Source organism: Nicotiana tomentosiformis, chromosome 10 (genome assembly GCF_000390325.3).
Source record: "Nicotiana tomentosiformis chromosome 10, ASM39032v3, whole genome shotgun sequence".
In the NCBI taxonomy this organism is placed as follows: Eukaryota; Viridiplantae; Streptophyta; class Magnoliopsida; order Solanales; family Solanaceae; genus Nicotiana; species Nicotiana tomentosiformis.
In genome coordinates, this window is record NC_090821.1 from 1223914 (window position 1) to 1246050 (window position 22137).

The 22137-nt window shown below is 42.6% G+C and overlaps 2 protein-coding genes across 2 annotated transcripts; both read right to left on the minus strand.

Annotated features, from left to right (window-relative positions):
• Window positions 1-12301: 12301 nt before the first annotated feature.
• LOC108942918 (uncharacterized) lies at window positions 12302-13097 on the minus strand. The gene is made up of 2 exons (XM_018766429.1): window positions 13031-13097; window positions 12302-12921 (listed from the first exon to the last, which is right to left on the minus strand). The coding sequence occupies exons 1-2, from the start codon at window positions 13095-13097 to the stop codon at window positions 12302-12304; spliced, it is 687 nt and encodes a 228-aa protein (XP_018621945.1).
• Window positions 13098-17554: 4457 nt separating this feature from the next.
• LOC117273543 (uncharacterized) lies at window positions 17555-17887 on the minus strand. Its single transcript, XM_033652718.1, has one exon. It carries the CDS (start codon window positions 17885-17887, stop codon window positions 17555-17557), a length of 333 nt encoding a protein of 110 aa, XP_033508609.1.
• Window positions 17888-22137: the final 4250 nt, after the last annotated feature.

Consider the following 22137-nt stretch of genomic DNA (forward strand, 5'->3'; position numbering starts at 1 on the left):
ATGGGCGAGCTGCATCACCCATAGCCAGCTTTTCCAAGCATTGGGCTGCCTCCACTTCTTCAAATCCCACGTAAGAGTTCAAAGCACAGGATTCGAATTGAATTTTCAGATTTCGCACTTTTGTCACCTTGGTACCTTTCTTAATGTGAGCCATATTAGCATAAAATTCTTTAACCAAGTGCTCATTTTCATCGAGGGCACTTTGGGTGAACCATTTCCATCATTTTCTCTCCTGGAACTGTCTGAGGACATTTGGGTTGTTCTTGTCCAAATCCCTCATCAAGAATTATCGCTCAAGAGTGAGCGATCTCTAGGGCCACCACTCTCTAAATCTGTTGAAGTCAGTCAAGCTGACAAATCTGTCTTCCCACATCTCCCTTTTCTTTGTCCTCTCAAGACCACCCACTTGAGTGTCTCCCACTCTACCGTCATCTGGTACGTCATCATCATCATCAACATTGAGTGGTGCAGCCGGGGCATGTGAGGAAGAAGGCTCAAAATTATGGCTACCCTCTTCCGAACCTTTAGAAGAACTAGCAGCGGAAGATGATTCATTAACTAAGTGGAATCTACCCGGGACTTATTGAGGTTAGGTGTTAGGTGGGGCTTGATCAGAGTTTCCCTCAGAAACTTCCCTAGACGGTAGATACTCACTGGTGTCTGATGATTCAGGGACTCTGTTGGCCGTAGCCTTCTTGCTTAACACTCTCTGGATGGCTAGTGGTAGGTTACTCTTGCTTCATCCACGTCCTCAGCCTCGGGAGGGTTCTGCCCTCCCTTTTGATGTATATCCTCCACCACGTGATCTAACCATCGTCTGCAATTCATAACAATAAGAATCAGTTAGAGTTCAGGTTAGTTATGAAAAAATAGAAGAGGCACTGCGGACCACACAAAAGTGAGTGTGGCCGCAGACTGCCAAGTGCGGACCGCATAATCAAAAGTGCGGATCGTATAATTTTGAGGGCCACTACACAGCCCCAGGTTCAGACTACTGGGTCTCTGATCATTTAACAGTGTGGACCGCAGAATTTTGACTTCGGACCGCACAATTTCACTGCAGACCGCATATTTTTGAGTGCGGTCCGCACAATTTCACTGCGGACCGTATATTTTTGAGTGCGGTTCTCACAATTCAACATATAGATGCCCTAACTTAGAGACTGCGGACCGCAGGAAACTGTGTGCGGCCTCACAATTTGGATTAACATGGCACTGCTTTACGATTCATACAAGTTTTTCAAGAATTAGACATGACCCTAATAATCAAGCATGATTAGCTATTTACCCAGGCCCCAATTAATAATTATGAAGCTACCCACATGATTTTGAGCAAAGATGACTAACTATTGACATTTTTATGCATGAAATTAACCCTAGACAAAAGAACAAAACTAAGAGAAGATGAAAAATCTAAAGATAAAATGAATATACCAGTGATGGAGGATGAAGGTGAGAATCTAAGAGATGAAATGCTTGAAGTTTGAGAATTAGTGGGGGATGCACTGTGTTTGCTTAGGGCTTGAAGGTTTAGAGAATGTAAAGTGTAAAAAGTTGAGAAAAGCCCTATTTATACTTTGACCCGTCAGGCCCAGACCTACTTGAGTGCGGCCACACAATTTTGAGTGTTGTCCGCACTCATTACCTGTTCCTTCAAAGACGTTCTGTGGACCGCAAAAAAGTGAGTGCGACTGTAGAATTTTTGCGGACTGCACAATTTTGTGTGCTGCCGCACTTTGTTAAGGATTTTTGACAGGCCAAACTTCGGAGAGCATGCAATTTTGATATTCCAGTTGTGCGACCGCACACAGAATTGTGCGGCCGCAGAGTAGTTGTGCGGTCCGCATAATTTTGGTGCGGTCCACACTTTTTGTGACACTTAGCCAATTTTTCTTGTACAATCCCTGTAATGCACACCCATTTCTGCATACACTTAAAACCAGTTAGCACAAAACAACACCTATCTAACAAATAAGAAAAGAAAAAGAAAAAGACACATGGGTTGCCTCCCAAGAAGTGCCCGATTTAACGTCACGTCACGATGCAAATTACCAATCATTTGAAATGAAGGACTGCCACAATGTGTCCATCATCAACCTTGCTAAGATAATATTTAACCCGATGTCCATTGACTCTAAACACCTCATCATTCTTATTTTTCAAATCTAGAGCACCAAAGGGGGTTACATTCACCACTTCAAAGGGCCACTCCATTTTGAGTTCAACTTGCCCGGAAACATCCGTAACCGGGAATTGAACAATAGCACAAGATCACCCTCTTTAAATTCCTTGTTATAGATGTACTTGTCATGGAGGTAATTCATCTTCTCCTTGTAAAGGGACGAGCTTGTGTAGGTATGATACCGGAATTCATCAAGCTCATTCAATTGTGACACCCTTATATTTGCTGCGACATCCCATTCAAGGTTCAACTTCTTCAAAGCCCACATGGCCTTATGCTCAAGTTCTACTGGAAGATGACATGACTTTCCGAACACTAATTGGTATGGAGACATCCCGATTGGTGTTTTATAGGCCGTTCTATAAGCCCAAAGAGCATCATCAAATTTTCTTGACCAATCCATCCGGTTAGCATTGACTGTCTTTGACAAAATACTCTTTATCTCCTGGTTGGAGACTTCAACTTGTCCGATTGCTTGAGGATGGTAGGGGATTGATACTTTGTGAGTGACACCATACTTTGTGAGTAAGGTATCAAAAGCCTTGTTGCAAAAATGCGAACCCCCATCACTAATAATGGCTCTTGGGGGTACCAAACCTCATGAAGACGTTCTTTTTCAAGAATGCCACCACACTCCTTGCTTCATTATTGGGCAAAGCAATGGCCTCAACCCATTTAGATACATAATCCACCGCAACTAGAATGTAGGTATTTCCACAAGAGCTAACAAACGGACCCATAAAATCAATACCCCACATATCGAAAATATCTATCTCCAAAATGGTGGTGAGAGGCATTTCATTCTTATTTGAGATCCCACCGACCCTTTGGCATTCAACACACCGTTTGACAAGCTCACTAGCATCCTTGTATATAGTAGGCCAATAGAATCCACAACACAAAACTTTTGCCGTCGTTCTTGCTTCACCATGGTGACCACCATACGGTGAAGAGTGGCAAGCCTAAAGAATACCCATTTATTCTTCCCCCGACACACATCGTCGGATCACACCATCAGTACATATCCGGAAAAGATACGGTTTATCCCAATAGTAGTCAAGGCAATCCCGTTTGAGCTTCTTCCTTTGGTTTGAAGAGAACTCATTTGGTACAATGCCACTCACAATATAATTGGCAAAGTCGGCGAACCATGGCATCCCGGTCATAGAAATGGCTAGGAGTTGCTCGTCGGGAAATGAATCATTTATCTCAAGGCCATCATGTGGCCTCCCCTCCTCCTCCAATCGGGACAAGTGGTCCGCCACTTGATTTTCACTACCCTTGCGGTGTTGAATCTCTAGATCAAACTCTTACAATAGAAGCACCCACCGCATCAACCTTGCCTTAGAATCCTTCTTGCACATCAAATACCGAAGCACCACATGGTCGGTGTGAACAATCACCTTTGTACCCATCAAGTACGGGCAGAACTTCTCCATAGCAAAGACAATAACAAAGAGCTCTTTTTCGGTCACTGTGTAGTTGACTTGGGCATCATTCATGGTCTTGCTTGCATAATATACCGGATGAAAGATTTTGTTGATACGTTTCCCCAACACCGCTCCAATCGCCACATCACTTGCGTCGCACATGAGCTCAAAAGGCAAGCTCCAATCCGGTGCGGTAATAATATGAGTAGTAGTCAACTTGAACTTAAGCAACTCGAATGCCTTCATGCAATCTTTATTGAAATGGAACTTGGCATCATTCTCCAAAGGTTTACACAAAGGGTTCACCACCTTAGAAAAATCCTTGATGAATCGGCGATAGAACCCTGCATGACCCAAAAAGCTCCTCACTCCCTTCACGGATGTAGGGGGAGGGAGTTTGGAGATCACTTCAACTTTGGCCTTATCAACCTCAATACCATACTTTGAAATCTTGTGACCGAGGACAATGCCTTCCTCGACCATGAAGTGACGTTTCTCCCAATTCAAAACCAAGTTAGTTTCCTCACATCTTGCCAATACCTTGTCTAAGTTGTTCAAGCAATCATCAAAAGAATTCCCAACGATGGAGAAATCATCCATGAAGACCTCAAGAATATCTTCCACCATATCAGTGAAAATAACCATCATACACCGTTGAAAAGTCACTGGTGCATTACATAACCCAAATGGCATCCTCGAAAATGCAAAGGTACAACATGGATAAGTGAAAGTGGTCTTCTCTTGGTCCTCATGAGCAATAAGAATCTGATTGTAGCTGGAGTATCCATCCAGGAAGCAATAAAAAACACGTTCGGCCAACCTATCCAACATTTGATCAAGAAATGGAAGCGGAAAATGATCTTTCCGAGTGACTTTGTTAAGCTTCCTATAGTCCATGCACACTCTCCCCCCGGTGACAGTTCTTATGGGGATCAATTCATTCTTGTCATTAGTTATCACAGTCATGTCCCTTTTCTTTGGGGCACTTTGCACCGGAGAAGTCCATGAGCTATCGTAAATGGGGTAAACAATCACGGCATCCAACCACTTTATGATCTCCTTCTTCACTACCTCTTGCATTGCTTCATTCAATCTTCTTTGATGCTCCACGGAGGGTTTGGCATCCTCCTCCAAAATAATCTTGTGCATGCAAAAGGCGGGGCTTATGAATATCCGCCAATGTCCAAACTATCGCTTTCTTCCTCTTTTGGAGCACCGCCAAAGTATAATCTACCTGCACGTTAGTCAAGCAAGAGGAAAGAATAACAAGTAAAGTGGAACAAGGGCCAAGAAACTCATACCTGAGATGTGAAGGCAAAGGTTTTAACTCCAAAGTGGGAGGCTCCTCGATTAAGGGCTTTGTTGGAGGAGTCTTCTGGTTCTCAAGATCTAAGGACAATTTTCGGGGTTCATAAGTATATGACCCCATTCCTTGCAAAGCATTGACACATTCCACAAAGCCTTCCTTCTCACCATCATCATGATTAAGCAACACAACTTCCAAGGTATCCTCAACATTCATCACAGCACTAGCATCATCAACAATTACTTCGGTCACTAAATCCTCGAATGAACAAACTTCGTTGCTATTTGGTTGCCTCATCAATTTGCACACATGGAAAACCACCTTTTCGTCACCCACCCAAAAAGTGAGCTCACCGGCTTCCACATCAACAAGAGCCTTCCACGTAGCAAGGAAATGTCTACCTAAGATAATAGGCACCTCGTAGTCAACCTCACAATCAAGGATCACAAAGTCCGCTGGAAGGATGAACTTATCAACACGGACTAACACATCATCAATAATTCCCAATGGCCTCTTCATAGTCCGATCCGCCATTTGCAACCTCATAGATATGGGTATTGGTTGCCCAATTCCTAAAGTTTTGAACACAGAGTAAGGCATCAAGTTGATACTTGCCCCCAAATCACATAAAGCTTTGGCAAAGTCGGCGCTCCCAATAGTGCAAGGGATTGTGAAAGCACCCGGATCTTCTAACTTCGGAGTCATTGAGTGCACAATAGCACTCACTTGATGTGTCATCTTGATAGTTTCGCAATTCATCGACCTCTTCTTGGTGACCAAGTCCTTCATGAACTTTGCATAACCCAACATTTGTTCCAACGCCTCAACCAATGGTACATTGATAGACAAACTCCTCATCATGTCAATAAACTTTTTGAATTGGTTCTCACTATTTTGCTTTGCAAGCCTTTGCGGGTATGGATGAGGAGGCATTGGCATTGGTGCCTTAGCCTTTGGAACTACCAGTTCCGGTATGTCATTCATGTGCTCCCTAGACGGGTTCACCTCTTCTTGTGTCTCCTCCATATTTTCATCAATATAAATTCTCACTTTGTCATTAGCTTGAACCACATTGCTTGGAATTTCATCTTCTTGAACTATAACATCATCATCCACAATTCTTCTGTGATTTGAGGTGGTTGCATCTTCACCTTTTCCACTCCTCGTAATCATGGCCATAGCATGTCCCGTATTATTCCCCCCCTTTGGGTTCACCACCGTATCACTTGGTAGTGCCCCCTTAGGACGAGTGTTCAATGCTTGTGAGATTTGACCAAGTTGAACCTCCAAATTGCGGATTGAAGTGTTGTGGGAGGCTAATTGAGCATCAGAGTCGTCATTGTTAGAAGAGCTCGGGCTCGGGCCTTGAGAAGGATAGGGGGTGGATTGCTCGGTTGTTGGAACATCGGGGGCCTTTGAAAACCCAACCCCCGGTTGTTGTTATTGTTCCACCCTCCTTGATTACCTCCCTAATTACTTTGACTGTTGCCACCCCAATTGCCTTGGTTTCCTTGATTATTCCAATTGCTTTGATTGTTGTTGCCACCACTCCAATTGCCTTGGTGGCCTTGGTTGTTCCAATTTCCTTGATTTCCTTGTGATCTCCATTGTTGTTGATTTTGACCATTATTTCTTTGACCTTGATAATTGTTGACATATTGCACTTCTTCTTCTAGCTCATTATACGAATCACATGCAATGGCTCATTGGGCTCTTGCTTGAATGCTAGAATTTCATCCCGTAGTGCAGCCATGTGCCCCGGAGAGAAGAATTTGGCAATGAATATTTTGGCAAACTCATCCCATGTATGGATGGAATGATTGGGAAATCTCTCTAGCCAGTCCAATGCTTTTCCCTGTAAAGAGAAAGGAAATAGCCTCAACCTCAGCGCGTCCTCAGAAACATTGGTTTGCTTGCTCCCCCAACAAGTATCTACGAACCCCTTGAGATGTTTGTAAGCATTTTGATTTGGAGCCACGGTGAAGAATCCCCGTTGCTCAAGTAGTGTAAGCATCACGTTGGTGATTTGGAAGTTTCCCGCCTTAATGCGAGGCGGGACTATAGCACTTGCATAACCCTCATTCGGCAACACCCGGTGCGCTGTCGCTCTTGGTGGAGGTGGGGGAGGGACGGGAACATTATCATTAGGCGGTCGGCCTCACCTATTTTCTTGAGGTTCGGGAAGAACCTCATCTCCTTGATCATCGTCCACTTCCTCCCCCAATGGCAAATTACCAATGGGCTCGTTGTTGAGAGCCATTATTGTACCTATAAGCAATTCAAAAACAAAATTAGTGACTCGGAAGGAAAAGAAGACAAATCACACAAAAACTTAGATATATAGCTAAATTCGTTTAACTCCCCGACAATGGTGCCAAAAATTGATGTGGCCCAAACTCACACCACAAATATAGGTAGTGAGGCGGTCGAAGCAATAATAAAACCCAACGCAAGTCGGGGTCGAATCCTCAGGGAGTTAGAATTGGTATTAGGTATATATGTAGTGTAATTGTACAATATGCCTTAGATTACACTTCCACATTCTTGTTTGTTGTTTCTACTTCTACTTTAGACTATTGATTGCAATTATAAAACTAGAAGACAATATTTTTCGTTTTGGTTGTTTTCCAAATGATAAAAGATCTATGGTCGTGACTTTCACCTAGGTGGTTACCTAATGGGTTGAAAACTCTAGGATAAGCCTGATTGGTCGGGGTTGTAATATAGCAATCACACGCAATTACCCACTATATACCTCTCGGTAGTTTGAGTGGTTTTTCCCAATTTGGCTTTCTTAAATCCAAATGGGTATTGCACAAAACAAGTGATAACTGCTCAAGTCGGGTCTTACTATCTTTAGATTCAACCCTTTAATTGGGGCTATCAATTTTTTGACTTTACCCCAATTTCTTGTTAGCCAAGTTTTCCTAGACTTAGTCTCTCTTTCTCAAGTAGAGACTAAGTCAATTAGGCATGAATCAATGTTTACAACCATTAATTCTTGAATTCAAGCAAGAACTAGGCTAAATATCACTAACCCAATCATAAACAAGTCCTAAATCAAACACCCATTAAGTACCCATATTAGGGTTGGGCCACAACCCTAGCTAAAAATTTAGCTACTCATGAAAAATGAAGAAATACAAGAAGAAGTTAAGATAGAATGCATAATAATTGATTAGGGAAAGAAAATCTAATGTTTAGAAGATAATCTAGTACAATATTACTCAAAACAGTAAAGGAAAACGGCTCAGGTGCTCTCCAAAAACAAAACTTACCCTAAAAATGACAAAAGTACCCCTGCGGAGGTTGTGCGGCCGCATAATTATATGTGCGATCCGCACAACGAGACTTGGCTTGACAGGTTCCAGTTCTGCGGCCGCACAATTCTGGATTGCAGTCGCACTCCGGTTTGGCGATGTTTTCACCGGAAAGTTTCCAAAGTTGTAATTCAGTCCAAATTCAATTTTACCCAAATCCTTTTAAGTCCGTCTGATCAATCGGTGAGAATGTTCAAGGATCGGAGAATACAGCTACTTGGATCCAGTGCAATCAAAATGAGAGAAATAAAATAAGAGAGTCTTATTGGTGAAAACCTTCACGGGCGCCGTAAGGCGATGGTAAGCAGAGAAATTGAAAATGAGAGAGTCTTGTTAGTGAAAACTTGCAAAGAGCATATAAGACGATGGTGAGAAAAGAAATGAGAGAAGTCAACTGGTGAAAACCCGCAAAAGGCGCCACTGAACGAAAAGAGGATCCTCACAGCCATCAGCATCGACAGAGTCCTGGCAAGGTTTTGCGATTTTGAGGCATAAGTTGTGATGAATTTATGAGAGTTGGATGATTTACACAGACCAAGCATCTAGTCTAAGAGGCATGTCATGTTCATTGAAGTCCGCATGCACTCCAGATAAGTCCTTCTTTCCCTTCCCCAAATTGGATACATCTCGTCCAAATTCATTTGTCCATTCCATTATTTGTTTTTTTTAAATCCCTTTCGGTCTAACTCTGTTCCGAAACTAAGACAAAGAAGGGATGGCAAGACGGATTTACAGGATTATCGCTTGATACAAGCTAAATATGCAAAAAAGGCACCCAGCCTCGGCATGGGCATCAAGTCGACTCCGACTGGCCATGATGGCCGTTGCCTCGAAATAAAAAACTCTTGAAATAAGAAAATGAAAGTCAAATGCCCACAAAGGCAAAATAAAGTTGAAAAGGTTAAGTTCCACGTGACTAACCGTCATGGTAAAGTTTTGGAAAAGCCAAAGGTTCTCCGAGGCCAGAAAATAAATCGGTCTTCAGGAAATAACCAGTTGCAGTTGAAAGTATCATCAAATAAGCCGGGCCGAGATCAAATGATTGAAACACTCAAGGCCGCAAAACCAACCACCGTTTCAAACTGATAAATTGTTCTTTGTTTGAACCACATGAAACAAGTGTAATCTAAGGCAACCTTGCAAGAAGCAGGTGCAACCAAAAAAACAAACGCGCAGATGATTCCAAAAAAGGAAGTCTTCTCCAACCTCTTTCCCGCATTTTACCCATCCTCTTAATAAAATGATGAAAATGAAAAGAAGGAAAAAGAAAGAAAGTTCCAAATCATGGTAGTATAGGGTCTCCACTCCCGAGTTGATGTTTTAGACATAGGGTCTCTACTCCCTAGTCATTTTTCCAACATAGGATCTCCACTCCCTAGTTGATTTTATTTTAGACATAAGATCTCCACTCCCTAGTCTACTTTTCCAACATAGGGTCTCCACTCCCTAGTTGAGGTTATTTTAGACATAGGGTCTCCACTCCCTAGTCTGCTTTTTCAACATAGGTTCTCCACTCCCTAGTTGATGATTATTTTAGACATAGGGTCTCCACTCCCTAGTCTACTTTTCCAACATAGAGTCTCCATTTCCTAGTTGATGTTATTTTGGACATATGGTCTCCACTCCCTAGTCTCTTTTCTAACATAGTGTCTCCACTCCCTAGTTGAAGTTATTTTAGACATAGGGTCTCTACTCCCTAGTATGCTTTTCCAACATAGGGTCTTCACTCCCTAGTTGATGATTATTTTAGACATAGGGTCTCCACTCCCTAGTCGCTTTTCCAACATAGGGTCTCCACTCCCTAGTTGATGTTTTAGACATATGGTCTCCATTCCCTAGTCGCTTTTCCAACATAGGGTCTCCACTCCCTAGTTGATATTTTTAGACATAGGGTCTCCACTCCCTAGTCTATTTTCCAACATATGGTCTCCACTCCCTAGTTGATTTTATTTTTAGACATAGGGTCTCCAGTCCCTAATCTCTTTTCCAACATAGGGTCTCCACTCCCTAATTGATGTTATTTTAGACATATGGTCTCCACTCCCTAATTGATGTTATTTTAAACATAGGTTCTCCACTCCCTAGTCTATTTTTCAATATAGGGTTTCCACTCCCTAGTTGATGTTATTTTAGACATAGGGTCTTGATAAGTAGGGATTTTGACCGTTTATTTGCTCTCTTTTACTTGCGTTTTAGCTAAAAATACTTAAAGGTATTCCTAAAAACTAATCAAATATGCTTTTGTATAGGAACATTAGGAAACGAGCCAAAGGAGTAAAAATTAACTTATAAATGAGTCAAAAGTGGACAAGGACCAAAACAAGGCAAAAGGCCCATAGTGAGGACCACACAATACTGTGTGCGGCCGCAAAACAAAGGAAGATCCATGTCACTTCTTCTTCTACAGAGTATGTGGACCGCACAAATATTGTGCGGCCGCAGAAGAGGAGATTCAGAGAGCTGGTTTTGGGCAAGTTGAAGGAGTGCGGACCGCACCATAATTGTGCGGCCGCAGAATGACAAGTGCGGTCGAACTTAATATTTTGCGGCCCACAGAAGTCAAAGATCAGAGAGATGGGATTTCAAGTTCAAGAAAAAATATGGACCGTACCATTTTTTTGCAGCCGCATAATCAAGAGCGTGGCCGCACTCATTTTTATGCGGTCCGCAGAAGTCTCACACAACCAGAGCTTAAGATCAAAGAGTGCGAACCGCACTATAATTGTGCGGCCGCAGAAGCAAGAGTGCGATCGCACTCACAAATGTGCGGTCTGTAGTAGTTATTATATCATCTGCCCTCTTTTCACTTTTGGGTGAATTTGGATTTTTATTTTGGTGTGACTGAACCCCAGAGAGAGGCTGCCCACGTATCCTTTCGGAATCAAGTCGAACATAGTTCAAGCAACTTTGTTTTTGATTTTCATTCGTTTGTTTTTTCATTTTTCATCATTTATTTTTTCATTTTCTTTTTGTCGTCTTTTTTTTTTTCCAATAACAAATTCCATGTTCCAAAGTAGGTAATCAAAGAAAAAGGGAACCGACTCAAAAGGGGTTACAAGGATTGGTAGTGTTTGGGTAGCGAGAATGAAAGTCTTCGTCATCCCAATCAGAGCATATTAAAGCTGTGACAAAGGGGTCAAATGTAATACCTCTTAACCGCATCTGCATTGACAACTGTCTCGGGGTCATTTCCTTTAATGTCTCCCAAATACAGCGCTCCCTTTGGCAACACTCTTCTTATAATGTACGGACCTTTACAGTTTGGAGAAAGTTTTCCTTTTGCTTCTTCATGATGCAGGAGAATATGTCTTAGAACGAGTTGACTCACTTCAAATTTCTTGGGCCGCACTTTCTTTTTGTAGGCACGGGCCATTCTTTGTTGGTACAACTACCCGTGGCAAACTGCGGCCATCCACTTTTCATCAATCATAGTCAATTATTCCAACCGGGTTTTGACCCGTTCCTCGTCCTCGATCTCGACTTCAACAATGATCTGAAGAGAGGGAATCTCAACTTCTGCGGGTATTATAGCTTCAGTGCCATAGACCAATAAGTAAGGAGTAGCCCCAACTGATATTCGCATGGTTGTGCGATATCCCAATAACGCAAAATGCAGCTTTTCATGCCATTGTCTAGAGCTCTGAATCATCTTCCTGAGAATCTTCTTGATGTTCTTGTTTGCAGATTCAATGACACCATTAATTTTGGGCCGATAAGGGGTAGAATTGCGATGTGTAATTTTAAACTGTTCGCGTATATCCCCCATCAAGTGACTGTTCAGATTTGCAGCATTGTTTGTAATGATAGTTTTAGGAATACCAAAATGATAAATAATGTTGGAATGCACGAAGTCCACCACTGCTTTCTTAGTGACGACTTTGAAAGTGACCGCTTCGACCCACTTTGTGAAATAATCAATGGCAACCAGGATGAATCTGTGTCCATTTAAAGCTTTCGGTTCGATTGGCCCAATAACATCCATGCCTCAAGCAATGAATGGCCAAGGCATTGACATAGGATGTAACTCTGAAGGCGGTGCATGAATCAGGTCACCATGTATCTGTCATTGATGGCACTTCCGGACGAAACTGAAACAATCCTTTTCCATGGTCATCCAGTAATAACCTGCCCGGAGAATTTTCATTGCAAGGACATATCCATTCATGTGAGGCCCATATACTCCAGAATGCACTTTGTTCATGATCTTTTCAGCTTCTTGGGCATCTACACATCTCAAAAGATTCAGATATGGAGTTCTTTTGTATAAGACCTCTCCGCTCAAAAGGAAACTGCTGGCAACCCTTCTGATAGTTCTCTTTTGATCTCCACTAGCTTGCTCGGGATATTCCTTTGTTTTCAAAAACCTTTTGATATCATGATACCATGGTTGAACATCTGGTTCTATTTCAATTGCATTACAATAACCATGCCTTTCTCGAATTTGGATTTCCAGCGGGTCAATATGGACATTTCCCGGGTACGGCAACATTGAGGCCAAGGTAGCTAGTGCATCAGTTAACTCATTGTGGAATCGAGGAATATACCTGAATTCAACGAACTTGAACTGTTTGCTAAGGCCTTCCACATGTTGCTTGTATGGGATGAGTTTGATATCTCGAGTTTCCCACTCGCCTTGGACTTGCCGGATAATCAAGTCAGAATCCCCCATGATTAACAATTTCTCTACATCCATATCAAACTGCCATATTCATGCCCATAATGCAGGCTTCATACTCATCGGTATTCTTTGTATTGAAGAAACGAAGGAGGGCTGTGGCCGGATAATGCTGACCTGTGGGAGAAATCAGAATTGCTCCAATCCCGACACCTTTTGCATTTACAGCTCCATCAAAGAACATTTTTCAAGCATTAGTGTCCTCTGGAATTACTTCAACTGAGTTTACTTCCTCGTCCGGAAAGTAAGTGCTTAGGGGTTGGTATTCATCATCAACCGGGTTCTCAGCTAGATGATCCGCCAAGGCTTGAGCTTTCATCGCCGTGCGGGTGACATAAACAATGTCGAACTCAGTGAGTATGATTTGCTATTTTTCTAACCTTCTCATGGGCATTGGTTTTTGGAATATGTACTTCAAAGGATCCATTCTAGTCATAAGATAGGTGGTGTAGGCCAAAAGATAATGTCTGAGCTTCTGGGCGACCCAAGTCAAAGCGCAACAGGTTCTTTCCAACAGGGTATATTTGGCTTCATAACTAGTGAACTTCTTGCTAAGGTAGTATATGGCTTGCTCTCTCTTCCCGGTCACATCATGTTTCCCGAGGACACAGCCGAAAGAATTTTCTAGGACTGTCAGGTACAAGAACAAAGGTCTTCCGGGCTCAGGCGAAACCAACACTGGCGGATTTGACAGATATTCTTTGATTATATCAAAAGCTTCTTGACACTCATCTGTCCATTTGATCGTTGCGTCTTTCTTCAGCAACTTAAATATGTGCTCACACGTGGTAGTAAGCTGAACGATGAATCTACTGATGTAATTCGACCTCCCTAGCAAACTCATGACCTCTTTCTTGGTTTTCAAAGGTGGTAAATCTCGAATAGGCTTTATCTTTGTCGGATCTAACTCAATACCCCTCTGACTGACTATAAACCCCAGAAGTTTCCTAGATGGAATTCCGAATGCACATTTAGCTGGGTTCAGTTTCAAATCATACATGCGCAGACGCTCAAAGAACTTCCTCAGATCTCGCACATGGTCTTCTTGTGTTCTGGATTTAATGATCACATCGTCCACATACACCTCAATTTCCTGGTGCATCATGTTACGGAAGATGACAGTCATAGCTCTCAAGTAGGCTATCTCGGTATTTTTCAGACCGAATGGCATGACCATGTAACAGTAAATGCCCACGGTGTGGTGAAAGCCGTCTTTTTTGCATCTTCTTCATCCATCAGAACCTGATGATACCCAGCGTAACAATCCACAAAAGACTGTATCTCATGTTTGGCACAGTTGTCAACAAGAATGTGGATGTTTGGAAATGAAAATTTGTGGATAGTCAACACACACTCGGGTTTTCCCATCTTTCTTCGGCACTGGAACCACATTAGCCAACCACGTGGTCTATCGGACCACTCGGATCACACCAACTTTCAGTTATTTGGTGACTTCTTCTTTGATCTTATCATTGATGTCTGTTTTGAACTTTATCTGCTTTTGTTGGACAGGTGGATAGTCAGGATAGGTCGGCAATTTATGTACCACTAAATCGACGCTCAGTCCTGGCATATCATCATAGGACCATGCAAACACGTCCTTGAATTCAAACAGAAGTTGGATCAATGCATCTCTAGTTCTTTCCTCAGCATGAAAGGTTATCATGGTTTCTCTGATCTCTTCTGAACTGCCCAAATTAACTGGCTCGATTTCATTTAAGTTTGGCTTAGGCTTATTCTCAAATTGTTTCAATTATCGATTTATTTCCCTAAAAGCCTCATCTTCATCATATTCTGGTTCTTGATTTATTATTTCACAGTTAGACAACATTTTAGGATCCGAGCATGAAGTCTACAAGCATATCATGTTATTTAAGTTCGCATTATTCGAACTGAAAAGGAAAAGATAAGAAAAATAGGAAAATCAGAATAAAAGAAAAGAGACATCTATAGATGATGAAATATTGATTTCATTTCATTGAATTTAAGATATGAGGGTTTACATCCAAATTAAAATATAATAAAGTAAAAACATTCAAGTTACACCCTGAAATAACTTGTAATGTAGAAGAGATGGCAAGACTGGACTACCGGGATTCCCGCCTGACAGGGAATATGGTAGATTTCCAATTCCGAAGCTTGGCATCTGGCCCCATATACTGCACCTCGGCAGTGCTCATGCCTTCCCCTGGCTGGACCATGTGAGCCTCATATAATATTTGTTTCATGGCTTCACAAATATCATCAATCTCTTCGGCCGTGAAGGCCTCTTCTTTTTCTTCCACATATTTGGGCTTGACAAATGATCGGGCGAGATGTGGAATGGGCTGGAGTAGGACCCACCCTTCTTTTTTGCGCTCATCTTCCCATTTTCTATCAGCTTCTATAGCTTGGAAACCCACGCCGAAAAACTTTGCATTAGCGATCGAAGTGACAGGCTCTGTGATGCCTTGTAGAGATACCCCGAGCCCCTTTTCGGGCTTGTACCCATGTCTAATCATTTCAGTAGCGATCATGACCGAGGCATTAGATAAGAAAGGCTGAGGGCATGGGGCCCCTTCTTCACATTGATCGGCAACCACAATCTCGAAAGCCTGTTATACAACATGCTCACTGCCTTCCCTAGCCTCAAGGCACGGGACTGAAGGATCCCTATAGATGGACTGCTCGTCCTCCCCATGGACAACAATTTCTTGATTCTCGTACTCAAATTTGACCATCTAGTGGAGAGTGGAGGGAACAACCCCGACAACGTGAATCAATGGTCTTCCCAAAAAAAATTGTATGAGATGTCCATGTCTAGAATCTGGAAATTTACTTCGAAAGCCACAGGGCCAATGGTCAAAATTAGATCGATTTCCCCTATGGTATCTCTCTTGATACCATCAAAAGCCCGTACACAGATGTTATAAGGTCGGATTCTTTCCGTTCTAATATCCATTCTCTGGAGTGTTGAAAGAGGGCAGATATCAACTCCGGAGCCACCATCTAGCATAACTCTCTTCACATAGTAGCCTCGCATGTGACGGTCAGGTGAAGGGCTTTGTTGTGGGCAGCTCCCTCTGGGGGAAAATCGTCGCGGTTGAAAGAAATCATGTTGACCTCAAAGAATCGTTCTACCATTCTCTCCAATTGCTCAATAGAAGTTTCAACTAGGATGTATGCCTCGTTCAATGTCTTTAAGAGTACTTTCTTATGTTCATTTGAGCTCAACAGCAGAGATAGAAGCGAGACATGGGAAGAAGTCTTCCGGAGCTGGTCAACTATTGCATATTCCGAAGTTTTCATTTTTTGGAAAAACTCTTCTGCCTCCTCAGCACTCACATGCTTCTTAGGTGGGAACTGTTTATCCTTGTTCAGCTTTAACTCTTCTGGGTTGTGGTACTTCCAGGTTGACTCATTTCGTTCACCTCTCCTATGACTTCTTTGCCTTTGTAAGTGACCACTGTTTTGTTGTAATTCTAGGGAACTGCGGTGGGGTCTCTCATGAGGCCCTGTGGTGCGCGGCTGATAACCACGGGCTCAATCAGCCTTGGTGAAATTATCGGCCCCCATGCCACATAAGTTCCCTTTGGTACATACAGCTTCGGCACATTTAACGTGGCCTTTCTTGGCTCGAATTTCTTGGGAATATTCAAGGCGAGATAATCTTTCCTTGGGCTTTAGGAATATAGATAATTGTGTTCTTAGCAGGTGTTGCCCCAGATTTTGTTTTTACAGCCTTTCCTATAACTTGAGGAATTAGAGTGATATTTTTCTAGTTCTGGTTTGTTTTACCGCAACTTTGGGTCCTGTTTCTGAATCGACAATGGCAATGATGACTTTCAAAGCTGGATTGAATTCTTTATCCTCACAGATCATTCCAATGACCGGCCCATTGTTATGAGCCGGTAATGGGTTGTTAGTCACATTAGGGACTTCCTCGTCCCTCAGCACAATTTGTTTTTATTCAATCAAATTTTCAACCGCCCTTTTTATGATCCAACAATCCTCTGTATCATTACCCTCTACCCCCGAATGGTAAGCACACCTGGAACGTACCCCGGTATCATGGGGATTCTGGATTTTGTCGATTAGGGGGCATCGGTTGCAACAGACCCAGCTGGATCAACTTCTGGAGCAGGCTAGAGTAGGATTCACCAATAGGGGTGAAATTGCTTCTCCTAGGTGGCTCACGAGGGCGTGGATTATGTTAGTGGTTGTATTATGGTGGATAGGGGGTTATATGGAGCTTAGTAAGGATGGTTATTTCTGGGAGATGGAGCTCGAGCTTGGTTGTAGTGTTGTTATGGCCGTGTGTAGGGTTGGGCATTCATCACCGCATAATGAGGCAGTGCCACGACATAGGCTGCATCTTGGTGGGGATAGTAGTGTTGTGGGGTTTTGGACGTCATGTAAGAGTGATCACGTGGTAGACGGGGCCCTCTTGAACCTGAAGTCATCATGGCTCCTTCCTCCCTCTTCTTTCGGTTAGCCAAACCTCCCGAACCGTTCTGGATGGCTTGGGAGGTAGCTCTTAAAGCAGATTGGCTTAATTTCTGGCCACTTTTCAAACCATTTTCTACCATTTCTCCGATTTTTATTGCATATGCGAACGGTTTGCCCCATGACAGACATTATATTCTGAAACTAATCAGCCTATTAGGCCTGCAAAAAGATTATAACCATTTCGGTCTCGTCCATGGGCCGCTTTACTCTGGAAGCCTGGTCGCGCCATTTAATAGCATATTCACGGAAGCTCTTAGTGGTTCTCTTCTTCAAGATAGACAGGGAGTTCCTGTCTGGAGCTATATCAACATTGTACTGAAACTGTCTGACAAAATCGCGGGCCAAATCATCCCATATGTGCCAGTGGGAGATTTCCTGGTCCATGTACCATTCTGAAGCGATTCCAGTCAGGCTTTCCCCGAAATAAGCCATCAATAACTCTTCTTTTCTACCATCACCCCTCAACTGGTTGCAATATTGTTTCATATGAGCGATCGGATCTCCATGCCCATCTTATTTTTCAAACTTTGGCATTTTGAAGCCAACTGGCAGGTGAACATGTGGAAATATGCACAAATCGGAGTAGGAGACACTCTTCTGGCCATTCAGGCCCTGCATGTTTTTTAGGCTTTGCTCTAGGCTTCTCATATTCCAAGCCATTTCTTCTTGCTCGGTGTTTCTCATTGTTATTTCTTGTTCCATTGGGGACTCATATTGCAGATGCAGAGGGTATTATTCGGGAGTAACATGAGTTTTATCTGGCTAAAATTGCGGGCCTCGAAAGGTGAATGTTGAAGGCTCAAAGCATGGCCTGGGTGCGGTCGGTTGTGCCATGGTAAAGACTGGTGGTGCAGTGAGCAATGTTGGGGGTACCCCTGTAAACGGTGCCTGGGAGCGGACCTCAGAAGGTGTACCGGTAAAGTTGGCTGACATAGTGGGGTACCCGAGCGGAAAAAATGGATTAGTCACGGGGATGGGGATGTTGGTGGTTCCACCCGTCCTGGGTATCAGTTCAGGAAACCCAGGGATTGAACTTGGTGGTTCTCTACCATTGGACTAGGCGTCCCACATGTCTAACATGCGGACACGCAACATCCGATTCTCTTCGGCAGTTGCCTATTCAGACTGGATCATAACCGGTGTGGCATTATCCTCAGGATCGATGACGCGGAGACTGCTTTCTGAAGACATTGAGACATTTCCTTTTGATCTTGCAAAGTAAGGGTGGGAAGCTAGGATATCGTCAATACCAACCACCTAAACGAAACCTCTCTAAATAGCACGCCCAACAACCTTGTTAGTTTTAAGGCATTCAACAGATAGGGAATCACACATTTGGGGATACAATGCACCTGAACAGTTAAACGTTTCTAAATGTCTTTGCAACGGTTGTGTGTTTCATCCCGGCTTTGTTATCTCTTTCACAAATTTCAACATTTGATTTCTTTTCCTTCTCTTTTTACTATTTTTCGCTCATTTATTTCTCGCTCTTTTCTTCCTTTTGTTTTTTTTTTGTTTTTTTTCACTCACTTTCTTTTCTCTTTTTCTTTTTCTAATTTTATGGCTATGATCGAATCCTATGGGGATTGCCTATATATCATGACGCCGCATGAATTAGATCATTACGTAGTTCGAGAAATAAATGTGAAATAAGAATACATAAGAGCCTCAACTGCTACTCTAGTGGCCCGCGAGACATCAGCCGGTCTCGGCGCGGGCCTGCGTGCAATTTCCTCCTGAAGGTGGTCTAGGTCATCGATCACCTGGCGAACAAAGGTCATCACGAAAGTAAAAAATATAGACTTGGTCATATCTTCGCACTCGTGACACTTCATCGCAACATAGTCGGTTATCCTTAATTCTCATTCTAATGACACCCTTTTCTTAAAGTAAGCGCCCAATTTGCTATGTCCGGGATTCTAGCACCTGTGTGGCTGTGTTGTCTTCTCTTGCAATTTCTGCACACTCTCTTGTAATTGATAGATCAAGGCATAGCAGTTTTCCTTTTCTTTTTTGAAGTCCTTGGTTTGCTGAACCATTTCATTTTCGAGGGTAGTCAATTTTCCCTTTAATATTGTGACTCATCTGTCATAATTTTGCTTTAACAGGTTAGCAAACCTTGTCCATTCTTCTACATTCTTTGCCAACTTTACTTGAGTTTTTGCCAATTCTTCCTCAGCCTTTGTCAAATCAGCCCCATAGTCATGCACTTTCCGCCTCATATTAATTATAATTCTTTCATCTCTCTCACTTCTTACCGGCGTCTCGACGCCTGTTTTCATTTTCTGGATTTGAGCTCGGAGGACTTCATTTTACCAACCTCTTCTTTTCTACTTCATCAGCAGCCTACAAACTACTATCAAATTTGATGTTTCTGATTTGTTCTTCTAGTTTGCTTATAGTGGTCCGGTATTCCTTTTCTTTAGCTAACCAAACCCATTGTTCTTGCGCTCCGTCAGTGAATTGTTGGACATGGGGCCTTTTGACAGGTTGTTCTGGATCTTGGTCTACCCGGGATCTCTTACCATACCATGTTGTGTAATTAGACTCGGCTTCGTCAGAAGACAAATCCCGCACCCGAGTATGTGGCTCCAAAAACCTACATTGGTGCCAAACCTGGCGAACCCTTTCTTCTGGGAATGCAACCTTTTGGCCTAGCTCAATGACCTGTGCACTCAAATCTTCATTGTGAGGGATTTTTTGATATCTTCCTAATTGTCGGAGGACCCGATGCAGAGCATATGACTAAATGCTTCGAAGACCCATCAATAAAAGAAAACACACTTTGGCAGACATGTAGATGACTTCGTTAACCGAGAGCCAGCTGAAAGTTCACTCAATTTGCCTTGCGGTTAAAGAGCCCAGATATGCGAACCATGTTTCAGTACCCTTCGGTAACTCATAGTTGTTCACCCTGCTTTCATACTCTTCAATGCAATTGAGTTCGGTCAGTCCGTGATTCATGTACCTCGGGCGACGATAGTGATGCTCTACTAGCCACATTTGCAAAAGTAGGCTACGACCTTCAAAGAACTTTGCACTAGCTCGGCATGCGGTTAAAGATCGATAAATTTCTACGAGAATAATCGGTATAAGGGTACCGTTGGTCTTCTTGACCATAAAGTCAGCGATTCCTGCAAGTCCCAGTTCTATGTGTCCATCACTCCTTGGGCATATTAGTGTGTTTAAGAATGCCACCACGAAGGCTAAACCCCTACAAGCTTCCTACTTGTCTTTCCTTCCCTAATGACTTAAACCATTGTCTAGGGCATCAAATCCACGGGGGTATCCATACCGGCTATATAAGAAATGAAGTGTGCAGAATCCTTTGGCCAAATTTTTATCTTTAACCTGCCGGTTAATGCTCAAAAGGTCCAAAAATTTGTGGGGGGTTACAATTCTGGGTGCTACTGGATATTGGCACCTGAGATTCCCGTCAAAACCAGCGTAACCTGTTATTTCCTCCAGTGTAGGGGTCAACTCAAAGTGGGAGAAGTGGAAGACAATGTGTGTCGGGTCCCAAAATGGTTTCAGGGCTTCAATTATATCAACCTAGGCTTAATCTTCAAAAGACCGGTGAGCCCACCTAGAGCTTTGGTCACAGAACGCTTGCTGTCCTCCCCCAGGTCGTCCCACCACATGTGGAGCCTTAGTGAAATCTCATCTACGACTCAAAAAGGTATATTCTCAACGGTACTCATTCTGCACATTTTAAATTAGGGTGACTAGTTAAAAACATGTGAATTTTGCTTAATTACTGTCCCAAAAAAAAAAGATTATTTTTGCAGAAATATAACTTAAAACAACTTAGGGTCATATGTGGCTATTCTTGCAAAACGGCATTCTGACGTCCCGTCGGGATATTTCTGGCTATTTGGATAAAAACGACATCACCTAAATTTATTTATGACATAATGACAGCATCTTTTTATATTTTTGGTTATTTTTTGCAAAATCGGGGTTGGGCCCGATGAGGGTTGCCTACGTATCTCACATCCGGTGAGAATCAAACTCGTGTAGTTCGGTAAGTTTTGACGCACAGAAAAATATGATTTATTTTGAAATGACTTCTTTCTTTCTTTCTTTTTTCAAAATTTTGACAGAGTTTCGGGATATTTTAAATACTAGGATTTTTAGAACCGGACATTTTTCTTTCCTACCTCACTCTTGGTTTTTCTTGATTTTCTTTCCCTAATCTAGAAACCCGTCAACATACAAGCCGAAGCAAATAAATGTACAAGTAGCACGTAAAATGTATCAGGATGGTCTTTTAATTTTTGGGCACACATGTCCTAGACGGACCCAACCCCTATGTTGAGTCCCCAAAGTCAAATGCATATGATGCAAACAAACGTACCTACTAGGGATCCGGCATGAGGTTATGTCATTCTAAGTTTGAATCTTGGGTGTATTGTTCTAGACCTGGCTTACCCGAGCGGACAACTCGAGCGGGGAAGGGGGAGGGACAGCGTACCGGGAATACAGAAGTTTCACCAACTTTGCAACTTGTCCGAACCTCATTCTAAAATTAGGATATGACTCTAACAGAAAAGAATTCATGCTTAAGCGCACGCTTCCCAGAAGATTTAGAAGATTCAGAGAGAAGAAAGGTTTCGTAGCCGTTTATATACAGTTCACATAATATCAAAGTAGTAAAAAGCGGCATTTAACACATTAGGCTCAAACACGTAAAAACTCAGATAAGAAATAGGAGCCAAGTATAACAGTTATTCTAA